The sequence below is a fragment of the Sus scrofa genome, chromosome 14, assembly GCF_000003025.6.
Source record: "Sus scrofa isolate TJ Tabasco breed Duroc chromosome 14, Sscrofa11.1, whole genome shotgun sequence".
Classification (NCBI taxonomy): domain Eukaryota; kingdom Metazoa; phylum Chordata; class Mammalia; order Artiodactyla; family Suidae; genus Sus; species Sus scrofa.
In genome coordinates, this window is record NC_010456.5 from 48238719 (window position 1) to 48258050 (window position 19332).

The 19332-nt window shown below is 42.3% G+C and overlaps 1 protein-coding gene across 1 annotated transcript in view; it reads left to right on the top strand.

Annotated features, from left to right (window-relative positions):
- Window positions 1–19332, top strand: part of SFI1 (SFI1 centrin binding protein) — a 92972-nt gene that overhangs the window by 28180 nt on the left and 45460 nt on the right. Inside the window, 4 exon segments of the mRNA XM_005670867.3 lie at window positions 4697–4807; window positions 10033–10127; window positions 13978–14095; window positions 17307–17409. Of these exon segments, the coding sequence (XP_005670924.2) occupies window positions 4697–4807; window positions 10033–10127; window positions 13978–14095; window positions 17307–17409 (427 nt within the window).

Genomic DNA, 19332 nt, shown 5'->3' on the forward strand with positions numbered 1-19332 from the left:
GCTAGTCAACTTTTTCTTTTATCTATCCATGGATCTTTTCATTTCTGCTGTCATGTTTTTGATTTGCAGGAGCTCTTTTTCTCTGAAGTTCTTTTTTTTTTTTTTTTTTGCTTTTTGTGGCATATGGACGATCCCAGGCTACGGGTTGAATTGGAACTGCAGGTGCTGGCCTACACCACAGTCAGAGCAATGTGGGATCCTGAGCCGTGTCTGCAACTTCAACCACTGTTCATGGTAATGCCAGATCCCCAACCCACTGAGTGAGGTCAGTGATTGAACCTGCATCCTCATGGATACTAGTCAGATATGTTTCCACTGAGCCACAACACGAACTCTCTCTAATATTCCTTTTTTGGGAGTTCCCGTCCTGGCATGGTGGAAACGAATCTAACTAGGAACGATGAGGTTGTGAGTTCGATCCCTGGCCTCAATCAGTGGGTTAAGGATCTGGTGTTGCCATGAGCTGTGGTGTAGGTCACAGACGAGCCTGCGATCTGGAGTTGCTGTGGCGTAGGCTGGGAGCTACAGCTCCTATTCAACCCCTAGCCTGGGACTCTCCATATGCTGCAAGTGCGGCCCTAAAAAGACAAAAGGCAAAATATAAAATAAAATAATATTCCTTTTTTATTTTAATTGTTTTTTTTTTTTTTTTTTTTTTTTTGGTCTTTTCAGAGCTGCGCCCATGGCATATGGAGATTCCCAAGGCTAGGGGTCCAGTCAGAGCTGTAGCTGCCAACCTACACCACAGCCACAGCAATTCGGGATCCAGGCTGCATCTAGGACCTACACCACAGTCACTTCAACACCAGATCCTTAACCTATTGAGTGAGGCCAGGAATCGAACCCTCATCTTCATGGATGCTAGTCAGGTTTGTTAACCACTGTGCCGCATGGGAACTCCTGATACTCCTTTTGTAAATTTAATTTTTTTTTTTTTCTTTTTAGGGCCGCACCTGTGGTATATGGAGGTTCCCAGGCTAGGGGTCTGATCGGAGTTGTAGCCACCGGCCTATGCCAGAGCCATAGCAGTGCAGGATCTGAGCAACATCTGTGACCTACACCAGAGCTCACGGCAACGCTGGATCCTTAACCCACTGAGCAAGGCCAGGGATCAAACCCACATCCTCATGGATGCTAGCTGGGTTCGTTAACTGCTGAATCACAATAGGAATTCCTGATACTCCTTTTTTAAAAAGTTAATTAATTAAAAAAAATTTTTTTTGGCTGCACCCATTGCCTGTAGAAGTTCCTGGGCCAGAGACTGCACCCTTGCCGCAACAGTGACCTAAGCCATAGCAGTGACAATGCTGGATCCTTAACTGCTAGGCCACCAGAGAATTACTGTTCCTTTTTTTAAAAAACTCCTTCCTGGAGTCTCTTAAGTTTTTGAGGTTAGCATAATGATTTGTTTTTAAGATTTTTGTCTGCTCTCATTTCTTCCAGACATTTTCTGTGTGCTTTTGTTCACTGTCTCATGTTGGAGCCTCTCCTGTTGAGAGATCTTTTTGTTGTCTGCTCATATTTAAGACTTAGGCACTAAAATGCTAATTTTGAAGTTATATATACACATAAAATGTATGGATAGGGACTTGTAAATTGAGAGTTTCCCTGTAGGTTTTTGAGGCAGAGACCAGGCAGCTTCATGGGGGTCTTCCATCTGTCAGTATCTAAATGCCTTTCCTCTTAGGTTGGTCACTTTTCTCCAGAGGAGAGGAATTCTCCAAACTCTTCCTGGGATGGGTGGAAGCCAGTGGTGGTGATTATTAACCTGGCGGCCAGCAGTGGAGAGGACATGAGGGTCTCACTGCTCAGTTGCAAAGCTCTCTGTTTAGGACTATCTCCCGAGCTCTGCATGGGGTTGGAGGATCAAGTGCTGTTCAGCCTCTCCAGAGATGAGCCTGGGTTCCCTGCCCCAGTGAATAATGGGACCTTTTGCACAGACTTACAGACAGTCCTGTTTTCATCTCCACCCAGGGCTCCCCTCTTCCTGTTGCCTCTTGTTCCCACCCCTTTTCTGGGGTCTTGCCTCTTGACTCTCCCCCAACAGGACACTTAGTTCTCCGCTTTCCCACCTGTTGATTTAGCTACTGTTCACCTGCCTGCTTTTTGTCATCTAAAATGTGTTGGCATCTCTTGCCTGACATTGTTGCTACTGTTGTCTTTCTTCTTCTTCTTCCTTTTTTTTTTTTTGGTGGCTGCCCCTCAGCATATGGAGTTACCAGGCCAGGGGTGAGATCCGAACCACAATTGTGACCACAGTCCTGGATCCTTTAACTCATTGTGCCCGGCTAGGGATCAAACCTGTGTCCTGGCACTGCAGAGACGCCGCCAATCCCATTGTGCCACATCGGGAACATCCTCTTTTTTTTTTTTTTTTCATTTTAAAAAATTTTATTGAAGTATAGTTGATTTACAACGTTTTGTTAATCCTCTTCCTTGTGGACTCACACCTTTTGAAAAAATTTGCTGTTATTTTAGTGAGGTTTTGGGGAAGGAAGGAAGTAGATAGTGGATGGTAGAAGTACATGTGCAAGTGGATGTGATTCTTTTCCATTAAAAGTTTTAAAAATTATAGGAGTTCCTGGTGGCCAGCACTATCACTGCTCTGGCTCAGATCCGATCCTTGGCCTAGGAACTTTTGCATGCTGCAAGCATGGCCAAAAAAAATTTTTTTTTTTCTGTCTTTTCAGGGCCGCACCCCAGCATATGGAGGTTCCCAGACTAGGGGTCTAATTGGAGCTGTAGCTGCCGACCTATGCCAGAGCCATAGCAACGCCAGATCCAAGCCGTGTTTTTGACCTACACCACAGCTCATGGCAGCGCCACATCCTTAACCCACTGAGCGAGGCCAGGGATCAAACCCGCAACCTCATGGTTCCTAGTCTGATTCATTAACCACTGAGCCACGATGGGAACTCCCAGAAAAATAATTTTTTTTCATTATACACAAAGCTGCTATTCAAAAATTTTCTCAGGATTTCCCATTGTGGCTCAGTAATTAGTGAATCTGACTAGCATCCATGTGGCCACAGGTTCGATCTCTGGCCTTGTTCAGTGGGTTAAGGATCTGGTTATGCCGTGAGCTGTGGTGTGGGTTGCAGACACGGCTCGGATCTGGCATTGCTGTGGCTGTGGCGTAGGCTGGCAATTATAGCTCCAATTCAACCCCTAGCCTGGGGACCTCCATATGCCTCAACTGTGGCCTTAAAAAGCAAAAAAACAAAAAACAAAAAATGTCCTCAAACTGAAGAAATATGTATTATAGGAGACACTAGCCTCCTATAATCCCGCCTTCAAAGTGAACCGCTGGTAATAGTTGGTATTCTGGAGATCTTTTCAGGCTTTTAATACATATACTATAATAATTTATATGTACGCATACATTCATGCATACAGATATGTGTGTGTACATTTTATACATATATATTTGGTGTATATTAATTCCAACAGATGGGTACTGGAAGTATAAAAAAATTAACTCCTAGAAAAAGTTTAAAAACCGTATCATATACATTCCACGAAGTAGTTTCATCTTTTCATCTGGGAGCACTTCCATTTCAGTTATCTTCAGCTCTATTTCACTTGTAAAAAAATGACTGGGTGGCATTGAACCTATCCCCCTTTGATGGATATTTGTGATTTTTTTCTTTTTATTTATTATTATGCACAACAGTGAGGTGAATTTCCCTGTGTATATTTTTGCTTGCCAGTCTTTTAAAACCTGTCAGTGGGAGAGGAGGAGGACGTGTTAGTAACCTGCAGAACCATAAAAAGAAATTCAGGGAGTTCCCTGGCGGTCTAGTCATTTAGGATTTGGCATGTTCACTGCTGTGGCCCGGGTTCAGTACCTGGTCTGGAAACTGAGATCCCACATCAAGCTGCTGCATGTTGTGGCAAAAAAAAAAAAAAAAAAAAAAAAAAAAATCAGAGTGACTGATGGTCCAGAGTTCCTGAGTTACCAGTCACCTTGACTCTGCCTTGTTAGCATCAACAATCTATCACTGTCCTGCTGTTTTCTGTCTTTTTTTTTTCTTCCATTTTTGGCCACCCTGATGCACATGGATCCCCTGGGCTGGGGATCATATCCAAGCCTCAGATGCAGCAACACCAGATCCTTAACCCTCTGTGCCGGACCAGGGATTGAATCTGCATTCCGGTGCTCCCAAGATGCTGCCAATCCCATTACACCACAGGGAGATCTCCTCTCCTGCTTTCTTTTTCCCTTCCTATCTTTTCTTACTTTTCTTCTGCTGTTGTTATAACTCCCCTGGCCAGGTTTCGGTTAAACTAATATGCTCTATTTCTGTTAAGTCCTAGGAATACCATTAGGCATTTGCTTATTTTGTAACCTTTAATCTGCTATGTATGTAAATAAGAAATGTAAGATATTTTTCAATCTGGTGACAAAAAAAACTGAGAATGTTAATCTTCAAGTCACGGTATTTGAAACGTCAGAATTTTTTTACTGTCACCTCTTTGGTAAGCTCTAGAGCATAATTTTTTTTTCCGTCTCATTTCTAGTTTAAATAGTTCTGAAGTTTTTATCTGAACAAGTTAGCCTATTTTTAATCTATTTTGATATTATCAAGTAATGAGCCACCCTTTTCTATGAGGAAACAACGCCCGTATGAAACTGTTTTGGGAATAGATAGCAGTTCTAATGTCATTGTGTGTCTGAATTTTGTCATTGCCCTAGGTTTTACTATGAGCAGAGAATTCTACGCAAGGTCTTTGAAGAATGGAAAGAAGAGTGGTGGGTTTCTCATCGAGAGTGGAAACTCTGTGTTCGAGCCGACTGTCACTACAGGTCAGATTTCATGTTATGTTACTTTATGGCTTTTTTTTTTTTTTTTTTTTTTTTGCTATTTCTTGGGCCGCTCCTGCGGCATATGGAGGTTCCCAGGCTAGGGGTCGAATCGGAGCTGTAGCCGCCAGCCTACGCCAGAGCCACAGCAACGCGGGATCCGAGCCACGTCTGCAACCTACACCACAGCTCACGGCAACACCGGATCCTTAACCCACTGAGCAAGGGCAGGGACCGAACCCGCGACCTCATGGTTCCTAGTCGGATTCGTCAACCACTGCGCCACGACGGGAACTCCATGTTATGTTACTTTAATTTTACTGATAACACAATATCAAATAATTACTTGTTGGCATGTTTCTTGTCAAAAGGAGAAAAGTTTTGGGAGTTCTCTTATGATGCAGTGGGTTAAGGATCTGTTGTTGTCACGGCAGCAGCTTAGGTTGCTGCTATGGTGAAGGATCCATCCCTGGCCTAGGAATTTCCACATGCCTGAGCAAGGCCAAAAGAAAAAAAAGGAGAAAAGTTTTTTCCCCCAGTTTTATTGAGATATATTTGACATATAACATTATATGAGTTTCAGGTGTACAGAATAAAGGTTTTTGTTGTTGCTGTTGTTGTTTTTAAGGGCAGCACCCTCAACATATGGAAGTTCCCAGGCTAGGGGTCAAATTGGAGCTGCAGCTGCCAGCCTATGCCACAGCCACAGCAACACAGGATTCTTAAGCCACTGAGCAAGGTCAGGGATCGAACCTGCATCCATGGATACTTGTCGGTTTTGTTACTACTGAGCTACAATGGGAACTCCAGAATAAAGGTTTGACTTAGATATTGTGAAATGATTACCACAATACGTTTTGTTGACATTCGTCACCTCATATAGATCCAATAAAACGAAATGGAGGGAAAGAAAAAGAAAAAAATTTCTCCTTGTAATGAGAACTTTTAGAATTTACTCTCAACTTTCATATATACCACACAGCAGTGGTAACTTAGTCATCATATTGTGTATTATATCCTTAATACTCATATTGTTACTGGACATTTGTATCTATTGACTGCTCTCCCCACCCCGTGCCTCTGGTAACCTCAAGTCTGATCTTTTTTTTTGTTGTTGTTTTGGCCTTACCTGCAGCATGTGGAGGTTTCCAGGTCCGGGATCAAACCTGAGCCACAGCGGTGACAGTGCCAGATCCTTAACTGCTAGGCCACCAGAGAACTCTCTATTTTCAATTTTTGGAAGATCCTTCATACTGTTTTCCTTAGTGTTTGCGCCAGTTTACAATCTAACCAACAACGCTTAAGGGTTTGCTTTTCTCCACATCCTCATAGGCATATGTTGTCTATGTCTCTCTCTCTTTTTTTTTTTTTTGGCTTTTTTTTTTGGCTTTTTTTTTTTTATGGCTGCACCTGTGGTATATAGAAGTTCCCAGGCGAGGTGTCAAATCAGAATCACAGCTGATGGCCTATGCCACAGACACAGCAAGGCCAGATCAAGGCCTCCCTCATTTATGACCTACAAATCACAGCTTGTGGTAATATGGTATCCTTAACCCACTAAGCAAGGCCAGGGATCAAACCCAGTTCCTCACGGACACTACTATGCTAGGTTCTTAACCCACTGAGCCACATTGGGAACTCCTCTTCTTTTTTATCTCTCATTTTTTGGAAACCTAATTTCCTCCTTTTTTAAAAATTGAAGTAAAACTGATATATAACATGGTATTAATTTCAAATGCACAGTTTATAATTCTGTCTTGCCTTTTTGATGATGGCTATTCTAACAGGTGTGATAGTGATTTTGATTTTTATTTTCCTAACGACTAGTATGTTGAACATCTTTTCATGTACCGGTTGGTTATTTGTGCATCTTTTTTGGAAAAATGGCTAATTAGGTCCTTTGCCCATTTTTAAATTGGGTTATTTGGGGTTTTGTTGTTGAGTTGTATGAGTACTTTATATATTTTAGACATTAACCCCCCATCAGATATATGGTTTGCAAATATTTTTTCCCAATTTCTAGTTTGTCTTTTTTCACAATATTGATTGTATTTTTTGCTTTGCAGAAGCTTTTTGATTTTTAGTCTCACTTATTTTCTGTTTTGTTGCTTGTGCTTTAGGTGTCATACTCCAAAAAATTATTGCCAACCCCTCTGTGAAGGAGCTTTTTACCTATATTTTCTTTTAGGAATTTCATAATTTCAGGTCTTGCATTTCAGTCCTTTTTTTTTTTTCGGCTGCACCCGAAGCATATGGAAATTCCCGGGCCAGGGTTTGAATCTGCACTGCAGCTGCAACCTAAACCATAGCTGCAGCTACACCAGATCCTTAACCCACTGTGCCAGTATGGGGGTCAAACCTGTGCTGCCTCAGAGACAACATTGGGTCCTTAAACCACTGCACCACAGTGGGAACTCTGCACTTTTTTTTTGCATTTTTAGGGCTGCACCGACAGCATATGGAGGTTCCCAGGCTAGGATTCGAATTGGAACAGTGTTAAATTTGAGCCATGTCTGCAGCCTATACCACAGCTCATAGCAACACCAGATCCTTAACCTACTGAGTGAGGCCAGGGATCAAACCCGCATCCTCATGAATGTTAATCAGATTTGTTTCCACTGAGCCATGATGGAAACTCCATTTCTAGTTAATTTTTGTGAGTGTTATTAGATATGGGTCTAGTTTCATTCTTTTACATGTGTGTATCCAATTTCCCAGCACTGTTTATTGAAGAGACTGTCTTTTCTCCACTGAATATTCTTGGCTCCCTTGTCAAATATTTGTTGACTGTATATACTTGGATTTGTTTTGGGGACTCTTGATTCTGTTCCATTGGTCTGTTAGTCTGTTTTTATACCAATGCCATACAATTTTTATTACTGTAGCTTTATAGTATAGCTCAAAGTCTGGAAGTGTGATGCCTCTTGTTTTTTTATCAGGATTGCTTTGGCTATTTGTGGTCTTCTGTGATTCCACATAAATTATAGGATTGTTTTTTCTACTTCTGTAAAAAATGCCATTGGAATCTTGATAGGGATTGCATTGAACCTGTAGATGAATTTTGATAATATTGACATTTTAACAACATTATTTTTTCCAGTCCATGAACATGGAATACCTTTCCATTTATTTGTGTCTTCTTTTATTTCTTTCATTAATGTCTTGCAGTTTTCAGAATAGAGACCTTTCAATCCTTGGTTGAATTTATTCCTAAGTATTTTATTGTTTTTGATGCTGTTGTGAATGGGATTGCTCTCTTTTTTTTTTTTCCAGATGATTTGTTGTTAGTGTATAGACATGCTTCTCATTTTTTGTATTTTCTATCCTACAGTTTTACTGAATTCATTGATTAGATCTAATGGTTTTTTGGTTGAGTCTTTAGGATTTTCTGTGTAAAATCATTGCATTTGCAAATAGAGACAGTTTTACTTTTTCTGATTCTAATGCCTTTTATTTCTTTTTCTTGCCCAATTGCTGAGACTAGAATTTCCAGTACTATGTTGAAGAGGAGTGGTGAGAATGGGTGCTCTTGTCTCACCCCGACCTTAGAGGAAAAGCTTTCAGCCTTTCTTCATTGCTCATAATGTTAGCTATGGGCTCATCATATATGGCCTTTATTATACTGAAATACTGATGGTCATACAATAATTTCCTTTCATTCCATTAATGTGATGCATCACATTGATTGAATTTGTGAATATTGAACCATCCTTGCAGGAAGAGTTTTGAATCATTTTCTGTTTTTCTTCAAATTCTTAGAGTAAGCAAGATCAAAGTCCTGAGTTACAGCCAGGCACACAATATGCACATGAGCACTTATACACAGAGACACCCCTCTTACACAGATAACCGTTATGTATTGATCATGGTCATGATTTGAATAGATTTTTCTTGTTGACTCTCACTTTTTTTTTTTTTTTTTTTTTTTTTTTTTTTGGTCTTTTTGCCTTTTCTAGGGCCGTTCACTCGGCATGTGGAGGTTCCCAGGCTAGGGGTCTAATGGGAGCTGTAGCTGCTGGCCTACACCACAGCCACAGCAATGCGGAATCCGAGCCGCGTCTGCGACCTACACCACAGCTCTCGGCAACACTGGACCCTTAACCCACTGAGCAAGGCCAGGGATCAAACCCGCAACCTCATGGTTCCTAGTTGGATTCATTAACCACTGCGGCACGACAGGAACTCCTTGTTGACTCTCACTTATATATAATTTCTCATTTTGTTTTTTAAAATAATAAAGTTGTTTAAATTTATATTGATTATGAGAGAAAATATATGTCCAATGTAGAACACTAGGAAAATAGAAAAAATTCTTAATCTTTGACATTTATATTCCCAGGGATAAATGGAGGAAGGAGTAAAAATTGGAAATTATATCAAGTACACATTTTTATACCTTTAAAAGTAAAACTTAATATGTCTTATATATTGTCTTTTGTTTTCTCTTTTTAGGGCCGCACCCACGGCATGTGGAGGTTCCCAGGCTAGGGGTCAAATTGGAGCTGTGGCCGCTGGCCTACATCACAGCTCACAGAAATGCCAGATCCTTAACCCACTGAACAAGGCCAGGGATCGAACCTTCATCCTCATGGATACTAGTCAGATTCATTTCTGCTGAGCCATGACAGGAGCTCTCACATTGTCTTTTTCAAATGGTATTCACTCTCATTATAATCACATCTTTATTTAGGTTCTTTGGGGCAGGATTTCTGATTCATGAGTATTTCAGATAAAATGTAGACAACATTGAATTGTTCTAATAAGCTGGAAGAGTATGAAATCAGGTCTTCAGAAATGGGATAGTGAAGATATGGAGGGACTGACAGTTTTAATGTGTATAAGGTCTGTATTGAGAAGGAAAAGACAAAGGAGAACATTGACCATGTTTTAGTGCAAAGCAGAAGTCTTGTTTTACAGAGGGTGGATGATTAAGATATGATTGTAAATCTGCTTTGTCACAGCTTTGTGGATGCTGAAGGTGAACTTATTCTTAGATAATTCACACTGTTTTTTCCTTAGAGGTAATACAAGGTGTGGAGCGTGACTCTCTGTCAGGGAGGATAGGTTTCACTGTCATTGTAGTAAATAAGGTTTTAGCGTAGGATATAGGTTGGCTTTATTTGTGTTAGAAGCATCCATGTCAATGTCTCCCGAGTACTAAAGGGTCTGGGTCTGTCGAGTTAGGTGTTTTCTTTTAAAGAAATGCTTTTTCCTTTTTGGCTCCTTAGATATTACCTCTACAACTTGACGTTCCAGACCTGGAAGGCCTATGTGCATCAGCAGCAGGAGATGAGAAACAAGTACATGAGAGCTGAGGATCATGGTGAGAAAAGGAAGTTTTCTCCAAAGAGAATGCTTCCATTTATTTTGTTCCTTTATTGAGGCCTTATTTTTTTAGAGCAGTTGTAGTCTCACAGCAATTGCCCATGTACCACCTAGCCCCTACATACACAGCCTCTCTGCTGTTAACATCCCCCATCAGAGTGGTGTGTTTGTTACAGCCGATGAACCTACTTTTTTTTTCTTTTTACAGCTGTACCTGCAGCATATGGAAGTGCCCAGGCCAGGGGTGAAATTGGAGCTGCAGCTGAGGCCTACACTGTAGCTTGCGGCAATGATGGATCTTTAACCCATGAATGAGGCCAGGGATCGAATATATATCCTCACAGATAAAATGTTGGGTCCTTAACACACTAGCCACAACGGGAACTCTCGGATGAACCTACATTGACACGTGGTCATCACTGCAGAACCATAGTTGACATTAGGGTCTTTTTTCTTTTTGTTTTCCTTTTCATGGCCACACCTGTGGCATATGGAAGTTCCCAGCCTAGGAGTCAAATCGGAGCTGTAGCTGCAAGCCTACGCCATGGTCACAGAAAGCCAGAACTGAGCTGTATTTGTGACCTACACTGAAGCTTTCAGCAACGTTGGTTCCTTAACCCACTGAGTGAGGCCAGGGATCGGACCCGCATCCTCATGGATACTAGTCAGGTCTATTTCTGCTGAGCTATAATGGGAACTCCTAGAACAAACTTTTTTTTTTTTTTTTTTTGCTTTTCAGGGTCACACCCACAGCATATGGAAGTTCCCAGGCTGGGGTTGAATTGGAGCTACAGCTGCCAGCCTACACCACAGCCACAGCAATGCCAGATCCAAGCTGCATCTGCAACCTATGCCACAGCTCATGGCAGTGCCAGATCCTTAACGCACTGAGCAAGGCCAGGGATCAAACCTGCAACCTCATGGTTCCTAGTCAGATTCGTTTCTTGCCATGCCATGGCAGGAACTCCCCTAATGCAAACATTTTTAATTTTAATAGTCTAGCTGATTAATTTTCTAATTTCATGAATGCTGCCTTTGGTGTTTTGTCTAAAAGGTTATCACCATGGTCGTCTCGGTTTTCTCTTATGTTATCGTCTAGGGGTTTTATGGTTTTGGGTTTAACATTTAGGTGTGTGATCTGTTTTGAGTTTTGTTTGTTTGTTTGTTTGCTTGCTTTTTAGGGCCACATCTGTGGCATTTGGAAGTTCTCAGGCTTGGGGTTGACTCGGAGCTATAGCTGCTGGCCCACGCCACAACCACAGCAACACTGGATCTGAGCTGCGTCTGCGACCTACACCACAGCTCACAGCAACACCAGATCCTTAATCCACTATGCTGGACCAGGGATCAAACCTGCATACTTGTGCTGCAGAGATGCCACCAATTCTTTTGCACCACAGCGGGAACTTGTAACATGTATAGCTTTTATTGCTTTTGTCTTGTCTTAGCTAGAATTTCTAACATAATGTTGAAAAGGAGTGGTGAGAGGGGTCATCCTTGCCTTGTCTTTGATTTCAGTGGGAAAGCTTTGAGTTTCTCACCATTAAGTATGATGCTGGCTTTTTGTAGATACTCTTTTTATCAAGTTGAGGAAGATCCCCACTTCTAGTTTATTAAGAACCCACATTTAGCTTTGTGGAAATTTTTGTGAAGGATGAGTACATTGTCTCTTGAGAGAAAGTAATGCTAAGTCAAAGGGAAGATGTTCAATTCCCTTTTCTGATTCCTGGAACTTGCGATCTCTGAGCAGGAACTTTTTTTTTTTTGTCTTTTTGCCATTTCTAGGGCCGCTCCTGCAGCATATGGAGGTTCCCAGGCTAGGGGTCTAATCAGAGCTATAGCCACCGGCCTATGCCAGAGACACAGCAATGCGGGATCCGAGCTGCGTCTGCGACCTACACCACAGCTCACGGCAATGCCAGATCCTTAACCCACTGAGCAAGGCCAGGGATCGAACCCACAACCTCATGGTTCCTTGTCAGATTCGTTAACCACTGAACCACAATGGGAAGTCCCCTCTGAGCAGGAACTTCTATATGATCACACGCCTGTGGTTTTCTCCATGTGGTGAGGGTTCGGCTCCTGTATCTCACTTAAACCTGGTTTATGTGAACCTGCTGTTCCCGCCCTGCTGGTGCAGTGTGCTGGCTCTGTTTCTCCCAGCACTAAGGGCTGTCGTCTGTCTCCGTGTGTCTGGTCATAGTGCTTACTTCCAATCTTTTTTGTCCAGGTTTCCCTTTAGTTCTGGCCCATGTCTGGTTTCTCTGCCAGTTGAACCCAGAAACCCCGTGGGAGTCTTAAGGGAAAAAGGCACTGAGTTTCAAAATGACAAGGCAGTCTGACATAGCGGCTGCCTCGCAGCCATTCCGCATGAATGCCCTGCAGGCACCTCACAAGTAGTACAGCTTGTCAGCTACCATCAATTAGACCTGCTCCTCCTACTTTCCCCACTAAGCGAAAAGCCAGAAGCCTTACTTGGAATAACATCATGCCTCCTGGCATTCAGCTATCTTATCTTATGGATCTCTGCATTATGGCTTGCATTTGTCTTTTCTTTGCCACTGCCTGAGATTAAGCCTCATCTTTTCCCCAGAGTGTTATAAGTACCTCTTCTTTCATCTTACATTTATTTTCCCCTTTTCATAGATAATCTCATTTACTCTTTGCACATGGACCTCTAAGGGAGGCACCACTTTGTAGATGGGGAATTTGTGTGAGGTTACTCAGCTCAGTGACAGGGGCAATATTGTCTTATTCAGGAGACAACTCTAAACCACGCCACCATACTACTCGTCCTTGTTGCCTGAGATGTACTGATTTCTGAGATCTGGGGGGAGCCCAAGGAGCTACATAGTAAATTCTTTTTCATATTTTTTTCTGTTTTTGGCCACCCTATGGCAGATGGAGTTTCCTGGCCAGGGATCAGATCCGAATCACACTGGTGCCAACATCGAATCCTTTAACCCATTGTGCTGGGCTGGGGATCGAACCTGTGTTCTAGTGCTGCTGAGACTCTGATGATCCCGTTGCACCACAGTGGGAACGCCTCTTTTTCATATTTTGTCTTGTCAGTAACTACGAAATACAAAGTATGGGTTTAGTCCTCCTGACCACATTTTGGAGAATATCCTAATAACATTTTACATGATTTTATTTTCTCATTTGTGTTCTAAAAAAAAAAAAAAAGAAATGTACTTTGTCAGTGATGACTTTCATAATGAAAATCAATTCACCATAAAGGGAGACCTGTGGACCTTTGCACCTCCTATATCTAGAAAATTCTCTTTCCTCTGGAGTCATTACTCATCCTTTTTATTCTGTTTCTGAAACAGATACAGATAGTATCCTTTTGCCTCACTATTCTACTTTATTATAATTATTTCAAACAGCAATTTCTACAACATGACTTCTTTATGTTATGGAAATTTAAAATATCTACAAAATTGAAAGAATAATGAACTTCCTTGTACCCATCACCCACCTTCCAGCAATAACTGACTCACACTAGTCTAGTTATATCCATATCCCCATTCATTTCTCTGCTTTCTGTGTTAATTCATGTGTAAATATTGCAAAATAAGAAAAGTGTTTTTTAAAATGAAGGATTTCTGAGTAGTGCAGTCTATTGATTTTCTTTTAAATGTTTTTTTAAATGTCATCACTTACATAACCGTTCTTCACATCTTGCCTCATTAGCTTTGTAGAGCTTCACAACTTTTCCAACAGAGGGCACTTGAAGACCAGAAGAATGTAGATATTCAAAGGAGGGCTGAGGCTGACAGCCTTTGAGCTTTTATAATACTCCACCTCCCCCAACCCCTTTTTGAAAATCTCTTTGGTGCATCCAGATGCAAAGCATAAGATGCGACGGGCCTGGAAGTCCTGGTTGATCTACTTGGTTTTTCGTAAGACCAAACTTCAGATGCAGACCACTGCCCTCGAATTTAGGCAGCACCGTGTTCTCTGGTGAGTGCATGCCCTATAGATTAGCAGCATTCATTCTGCCTTAGCATTGCTTCATGCTGCTGTAAAGCCACCATAAAAATCCACCTTAAAACCATGTTTTGAATTTAATTGATACCCAGTAAATCTTTATTGGTAACTCATTCAACATTAAAATCTGGTTTTCACAAAATCATAAGTAACTGAGTACTTATTATGTTTTAAACCCTGTGTTAAGTTTCTGTGTGTTAATTAATTAATTTATTTTTGACCGTGCCTGAGGCATGTGAAGTTTCCAGGCCAGAGTCAAACCCGAACTACTGCAAGGACAGTGCTGGGTCCTTAACCTGCTGTGCCACTAGGGAACTCCCATGTGTGTTAATTTTTTAATGTAAAGTGTCTCACCTAATCCTTACCATATACTATAAAATAAGTACCATTATTGTACAGATTAAGATATATGAGCTCAGGCAAGTTACTCAACCTTTCTGAGACTTACTGTATAAGTTGTAACTAGCAAAACTAGGACTCACCTACCCATCTTCCTGCTGCCAAAGCTCATGCTGTTAACTGCTGTCCTGTGATGCATCTCAGCAGCATTGTCCACACATTGGCAGGACTTGAGTCAGTTCACTTTGAAAGCCAGATGCGTGTAATGGTGAACTGCTTTATGATAGGACTGATTCCACTGTGCGCTGTCCCCTGTGGTCCTCTGGTGTTGTGAATGGCAGCATATTAAAAGATCATTTTCTGCCTGGAAGGGCTGGGCCTTGTATACAACATGGGTAAGAGCAAAGGCTTTGCAGCTGGACTGACCTGTTCCAAAAAGTATTATTGGGTTATTTCACCTCCAAACCTCCTTTCCCTCATCTGTGAAATAGGCACACCATTAAGTATCTTTTCAGGGTTGTCATGGGAAATTAATAAGGTAATGTCTAAATCTAGAACATCAGTGGACATAAAGAAGTTACTTAAAATAAAAGTTTTAGGGAGTTCCCGTCGTGGCGCAATGGTTAACGAATCTGACAAGGAACCATGAGGTTGTGGGTTCGATCCCTGGCCTTGCTCAGTGGGTTAAGGATCCGGCATTACTGTGAGCTGTGGTGTAGGTAGGTTACAGATGTGGCTTGGATCCCGCATTTCTGTGGCTCTGGTGTAGGCCGGTGGCTACAGCTCCGATTCGACCCCTAGTCTGGAAACCTCCATATGCCGTGGAGTGGTCCTAGAAATGGCAAAAAGACAAAAAAAAAAAAAAAAAAAAAAAAAGGTTTTGGAATTCCCTGGTGGCTCAGTAGGTTAAGGATCCAGTGTTGTCACTACAGCTGCTCTGGTTACTGCCATAGCATGAGTTTGACCCCTGGCCCAGGAATTTCCATGTGCCAGGGGTGCAGCCAAAAAAATAAAACATTTTAAGTTATTTAAAATTTATCGAGCAAATATTTTTAAATGCTTAGTAAGTATGCAGTTCTATTGGAGACTATGTAGATATTTCTACATAATTTTATTTATTCATTGTACAGTTATTGAGGGCTTAAAGTGTTCTTAGGTTCTATTTTGGATATTGGGGTACATTCAGGGAACTTGCAATTCCCTAAGTGCTTGAAAAGATAATAATGCCAGATAGACAGATTTTGGAGTGATACAACTCAGTATGGCTTAAGTTAGGAGAAAAGAGGAATTTTAGTGAGTTAAAATGACCAGGGATAGTGAATCTTTCTGTAAAGCAAACTCTTATTTCCACATTACTGCTTTCCTGCAGCAAATTAGAAAATAGGAAGGAAACCAAGATTGGAATGAAACCTGGCCAAGACAGAAGGAAGGGAAGGGGCCCATCATGACTGGAAATCTAAAAGCTACTGTTTTTGCAGTTTATTCTGTGAAATTTTCTGATTTTTTCAATGTCGGCAATGATTCCTCCCCCCCACCCCCGGTCTTTTTAAGGCCATACCTGCGGCATATGGAAATTCCTGGGTTCAGGGTTGAATTGGAGCTGCAGCAGTCAGCCTATACCAGCAACGCCAGATCCTTAACTCACTGAGCAAGGCCAGGGATCAACCCTGCATCGTCATGAATACTAGTCAGGTTCTTAACCCACTGAGCCACAATGGGAACCCCCCCCCTTTTTTTTTTAGGGCCAACCTGTGGCATATGGAGGTTCCCAAGCTGGGGGTCAAATTGAAGCTACAGCTGCCAGCCTCTGTGACAGCCACATCAGATCCGAGCTGCGTGTGCAACCTACACCACAGCTCACTGCAACACTGGATCCTTAACCCACTGAGCAAGACCAGGGATCGAACCTCCAACCTCATAGTTCCTAGTCTGATTTGTTAACTACTGCGCCATGACAGGAACTCCGGGAACTCCTTTTTTAAAAAAAAAAAAAAAAACAACAACACAAAACCTGCATAGGTCACAGGTTCAACCCCTGGCCTGGGAATTTCTGCATGTCATGGGTGTGGCCAATTTTTTTTTTTTTTTTTGGTCTTTTTGCCATTTCTTGGGCCGCTCCCCGTGGCATATGGAGGTTCCCAGGCTAGGGGTCAAATCGGAGCTGTAGCTGCTGGCCTATGCCAGAGCCACAGCAACTTGGCATCCGAGCCAAGTCTGCAGCCTACACCACAGCTCGTGGCAATGCTGGATCCTTAACCCACTGAGCAAGGCCGAGGATCGAACCTGCAACCTCATGGTTCCTAGTCGGATTTGTTAACGACTGAGCCACTACGGGAACTCCCCAATTTTTTTTTATTTTAAAAAATTAAAATAGAAGGAGTTCCTACTATGACGCAACAAGATCATGGCGTCTTTGGAGCACTGGGACACAGGTTCCCAATCCCTGATCTGGCACAGTGGGTTAAGGATCTGGTCTTGCTGCAGCTGCCACATAGGTTGTAACTTTGACAGATCTGATCCCTGGTCTGGGAGCTATATATGCCATGGGGTGGACCAAGAAAAAAAAAAGGAAAAAAGCAAAAACCTGCATAGGCCAAGGAAATCATGTATATAGTGTTGGAGGCTGGGTCTGACCTAAGGAACCATCAGTTTCCAACCCTTAAATGGCAGCTCTATGGCTGTTTCTTGGTTGTCTTTTCCAGCAGTGGATCTAACTGATGTCATTCTGCAGGTGGCACAATGGGGAGAAGGACTGGAGCTGAGGGTCTGAGGTTTGGCCCTCATTGTCTTCTCTTCTGGTTGGCCTTGTTCTGACTGGTTCCATGTTGGATTTGCTCTTTGACAGGGTGTGGTGGAGTGAGTGGAGGCGGCAACTGGGACAGGTTCGCCTGGGCCATGCACTCCAGGCCTCGGCTGTGAAGCACAGAGTTCAGAGCCTCCAACTGCAGGTGAGTCCAGCAGACTAAAGTGTTGGTGTCCTCTGTCCTCGGGTGCCACACCCACAGAGGGTGGAGCTGGACTCCCAAGCAGAAGGCTGACTATCTGCTCTAGCCTGTCTGCTGGGCCCTCCCTCCAGCTCAAGGGGCTGAAGAGGGGTGGGAGGCAGAAGCAACATGGAAAACTGGACTCTTCAGCAGACAGAGGCCACTGGTAGGAATATGTTAGCTCTGATTGCCAGAGGTTTTCAGAGAGCTTCTGCTAAATGTGGAGCTCAAAAGGGATTTATGAATTAATTATAAGTAGGTTTAAAGAAATAGTGGTACGTTCTTTATTTCCTCATTATACTTTCCTACAGCAATTTAGAAGATAATGAGGGTAGAAAAGAAACTAAGACTGAAAGGAAAGTCTGGCTTTTTTATACAGTTTTGGTTATCTCTCTTTTTTAATTGTTTGTTTGGCCACACCAGTGGCATGTGGAAGTTTCCAGGCCAAGGATCAAGTGCATGCCACAGCAGTGACCATGCCAGATCGTTAACCTACTGAGCCATCAGGAAACTCTAATTTTATCTCTTAAGAGTTCCTTTTGGGAAAGCTGATAGCTTTCAGTCAGTTATAAAGGCCTAATATCTGTACCAAAAGTATGCTGCGGTGAAGCTCTCTTATAGCCTTTGGTAGACTCTGGATTTCTATATCTTTTTAGTGGCTCCTGGGTACTTATAGGGCTGCCAAGTTAGTTATAGAGGGTAAAACGAAGAAGAGAAAAAGAAGTGCCTGTTACCATATGTAGGAGTAATGTGATATTTTGCATCGTCCATGGAACTATATGCAATACATAGAGGTCACATACAAACAGTATAGCTCAAGAGTCGGCAGACTTGCCCACAGGTCAGATTTGGCCAGCTGCCTATTGTAAATAAAATCTTATTAGGACACAATTACACCCATTCATTTACATATTGTCTAAGCTGCAGTCAGGTTACAACGGCAGAGTTGAATAGTTGCAACAGAGACCATATGGCCTGCAAAGCCTAAAACAGTTATCTGACAATCTAAGAAAAAATTTACTGAGCTCTGAACTCATGAGGTTTTCTGAAGCAATGGCCAGGAAGTAGACATAGTTCTTGTCAGTGATAATAACAGGAACAGCAAGAGCAGCAGTAGTACTTACTGTGGTCTTACTGACCATCCTAGGTGCTGCACTAAGTGCTTTACATGTGTCATCTCAATAAATTTTCAGATTTTTTTTTTCTTTTTTTTGGCCGCCCCATGGCATATGGAGTTCCCAGGCCAGGGATCAGCTCTGAGCTGTAGTTGTGACCTATTCCACAGCTATGGCAACACTGAATCCTTTAACCCATGGTGCCAGGCTGGGGATCAAACCTGCATCCTGATGTTGCAGAGATGCTGCCAATCCCATTGTGCCACAGCAGGACCTCTTCATTTTTTTTAAATCCCATATTGTTATAGGTGAAATAATTCAATCAAGTGTCATGCATCTAGCAAAGGGCGGAGCCAGTATTTAAACCCAAGCAGCCTGAAACATGCAGAGCCATTCTTTTAACTGTCATGCTGTCTTGTCCTCAATAGACTTTACTCTCAGGAGGAGGAAGGAACCGATGAGTGTGAAAATGCCTGAAGGATATAAACATGATGAGGCTGGTTTCCTGTCACTGATGGACTCCAGCTTTGTAAGCACCCTTCTCTTTCAGAGAGTCACTTTGAGAGCCTATGAACTCCTTCTACTGATGCTGCCATTGCTCAGAACACTTTTAGAGTTCCTAACAGTTGCCTTTGAAGCCTTTAACAACAGATTTGATTGAATATTTTTAGTGATGGCAGGTTTTCATGGTTCGAGGTTGGATTTAACTTAGAAGACAGCCAAAAGTTGTTCAGAATCCAATCCAATGAAAAATGTGAGCAGTCAGTATGAT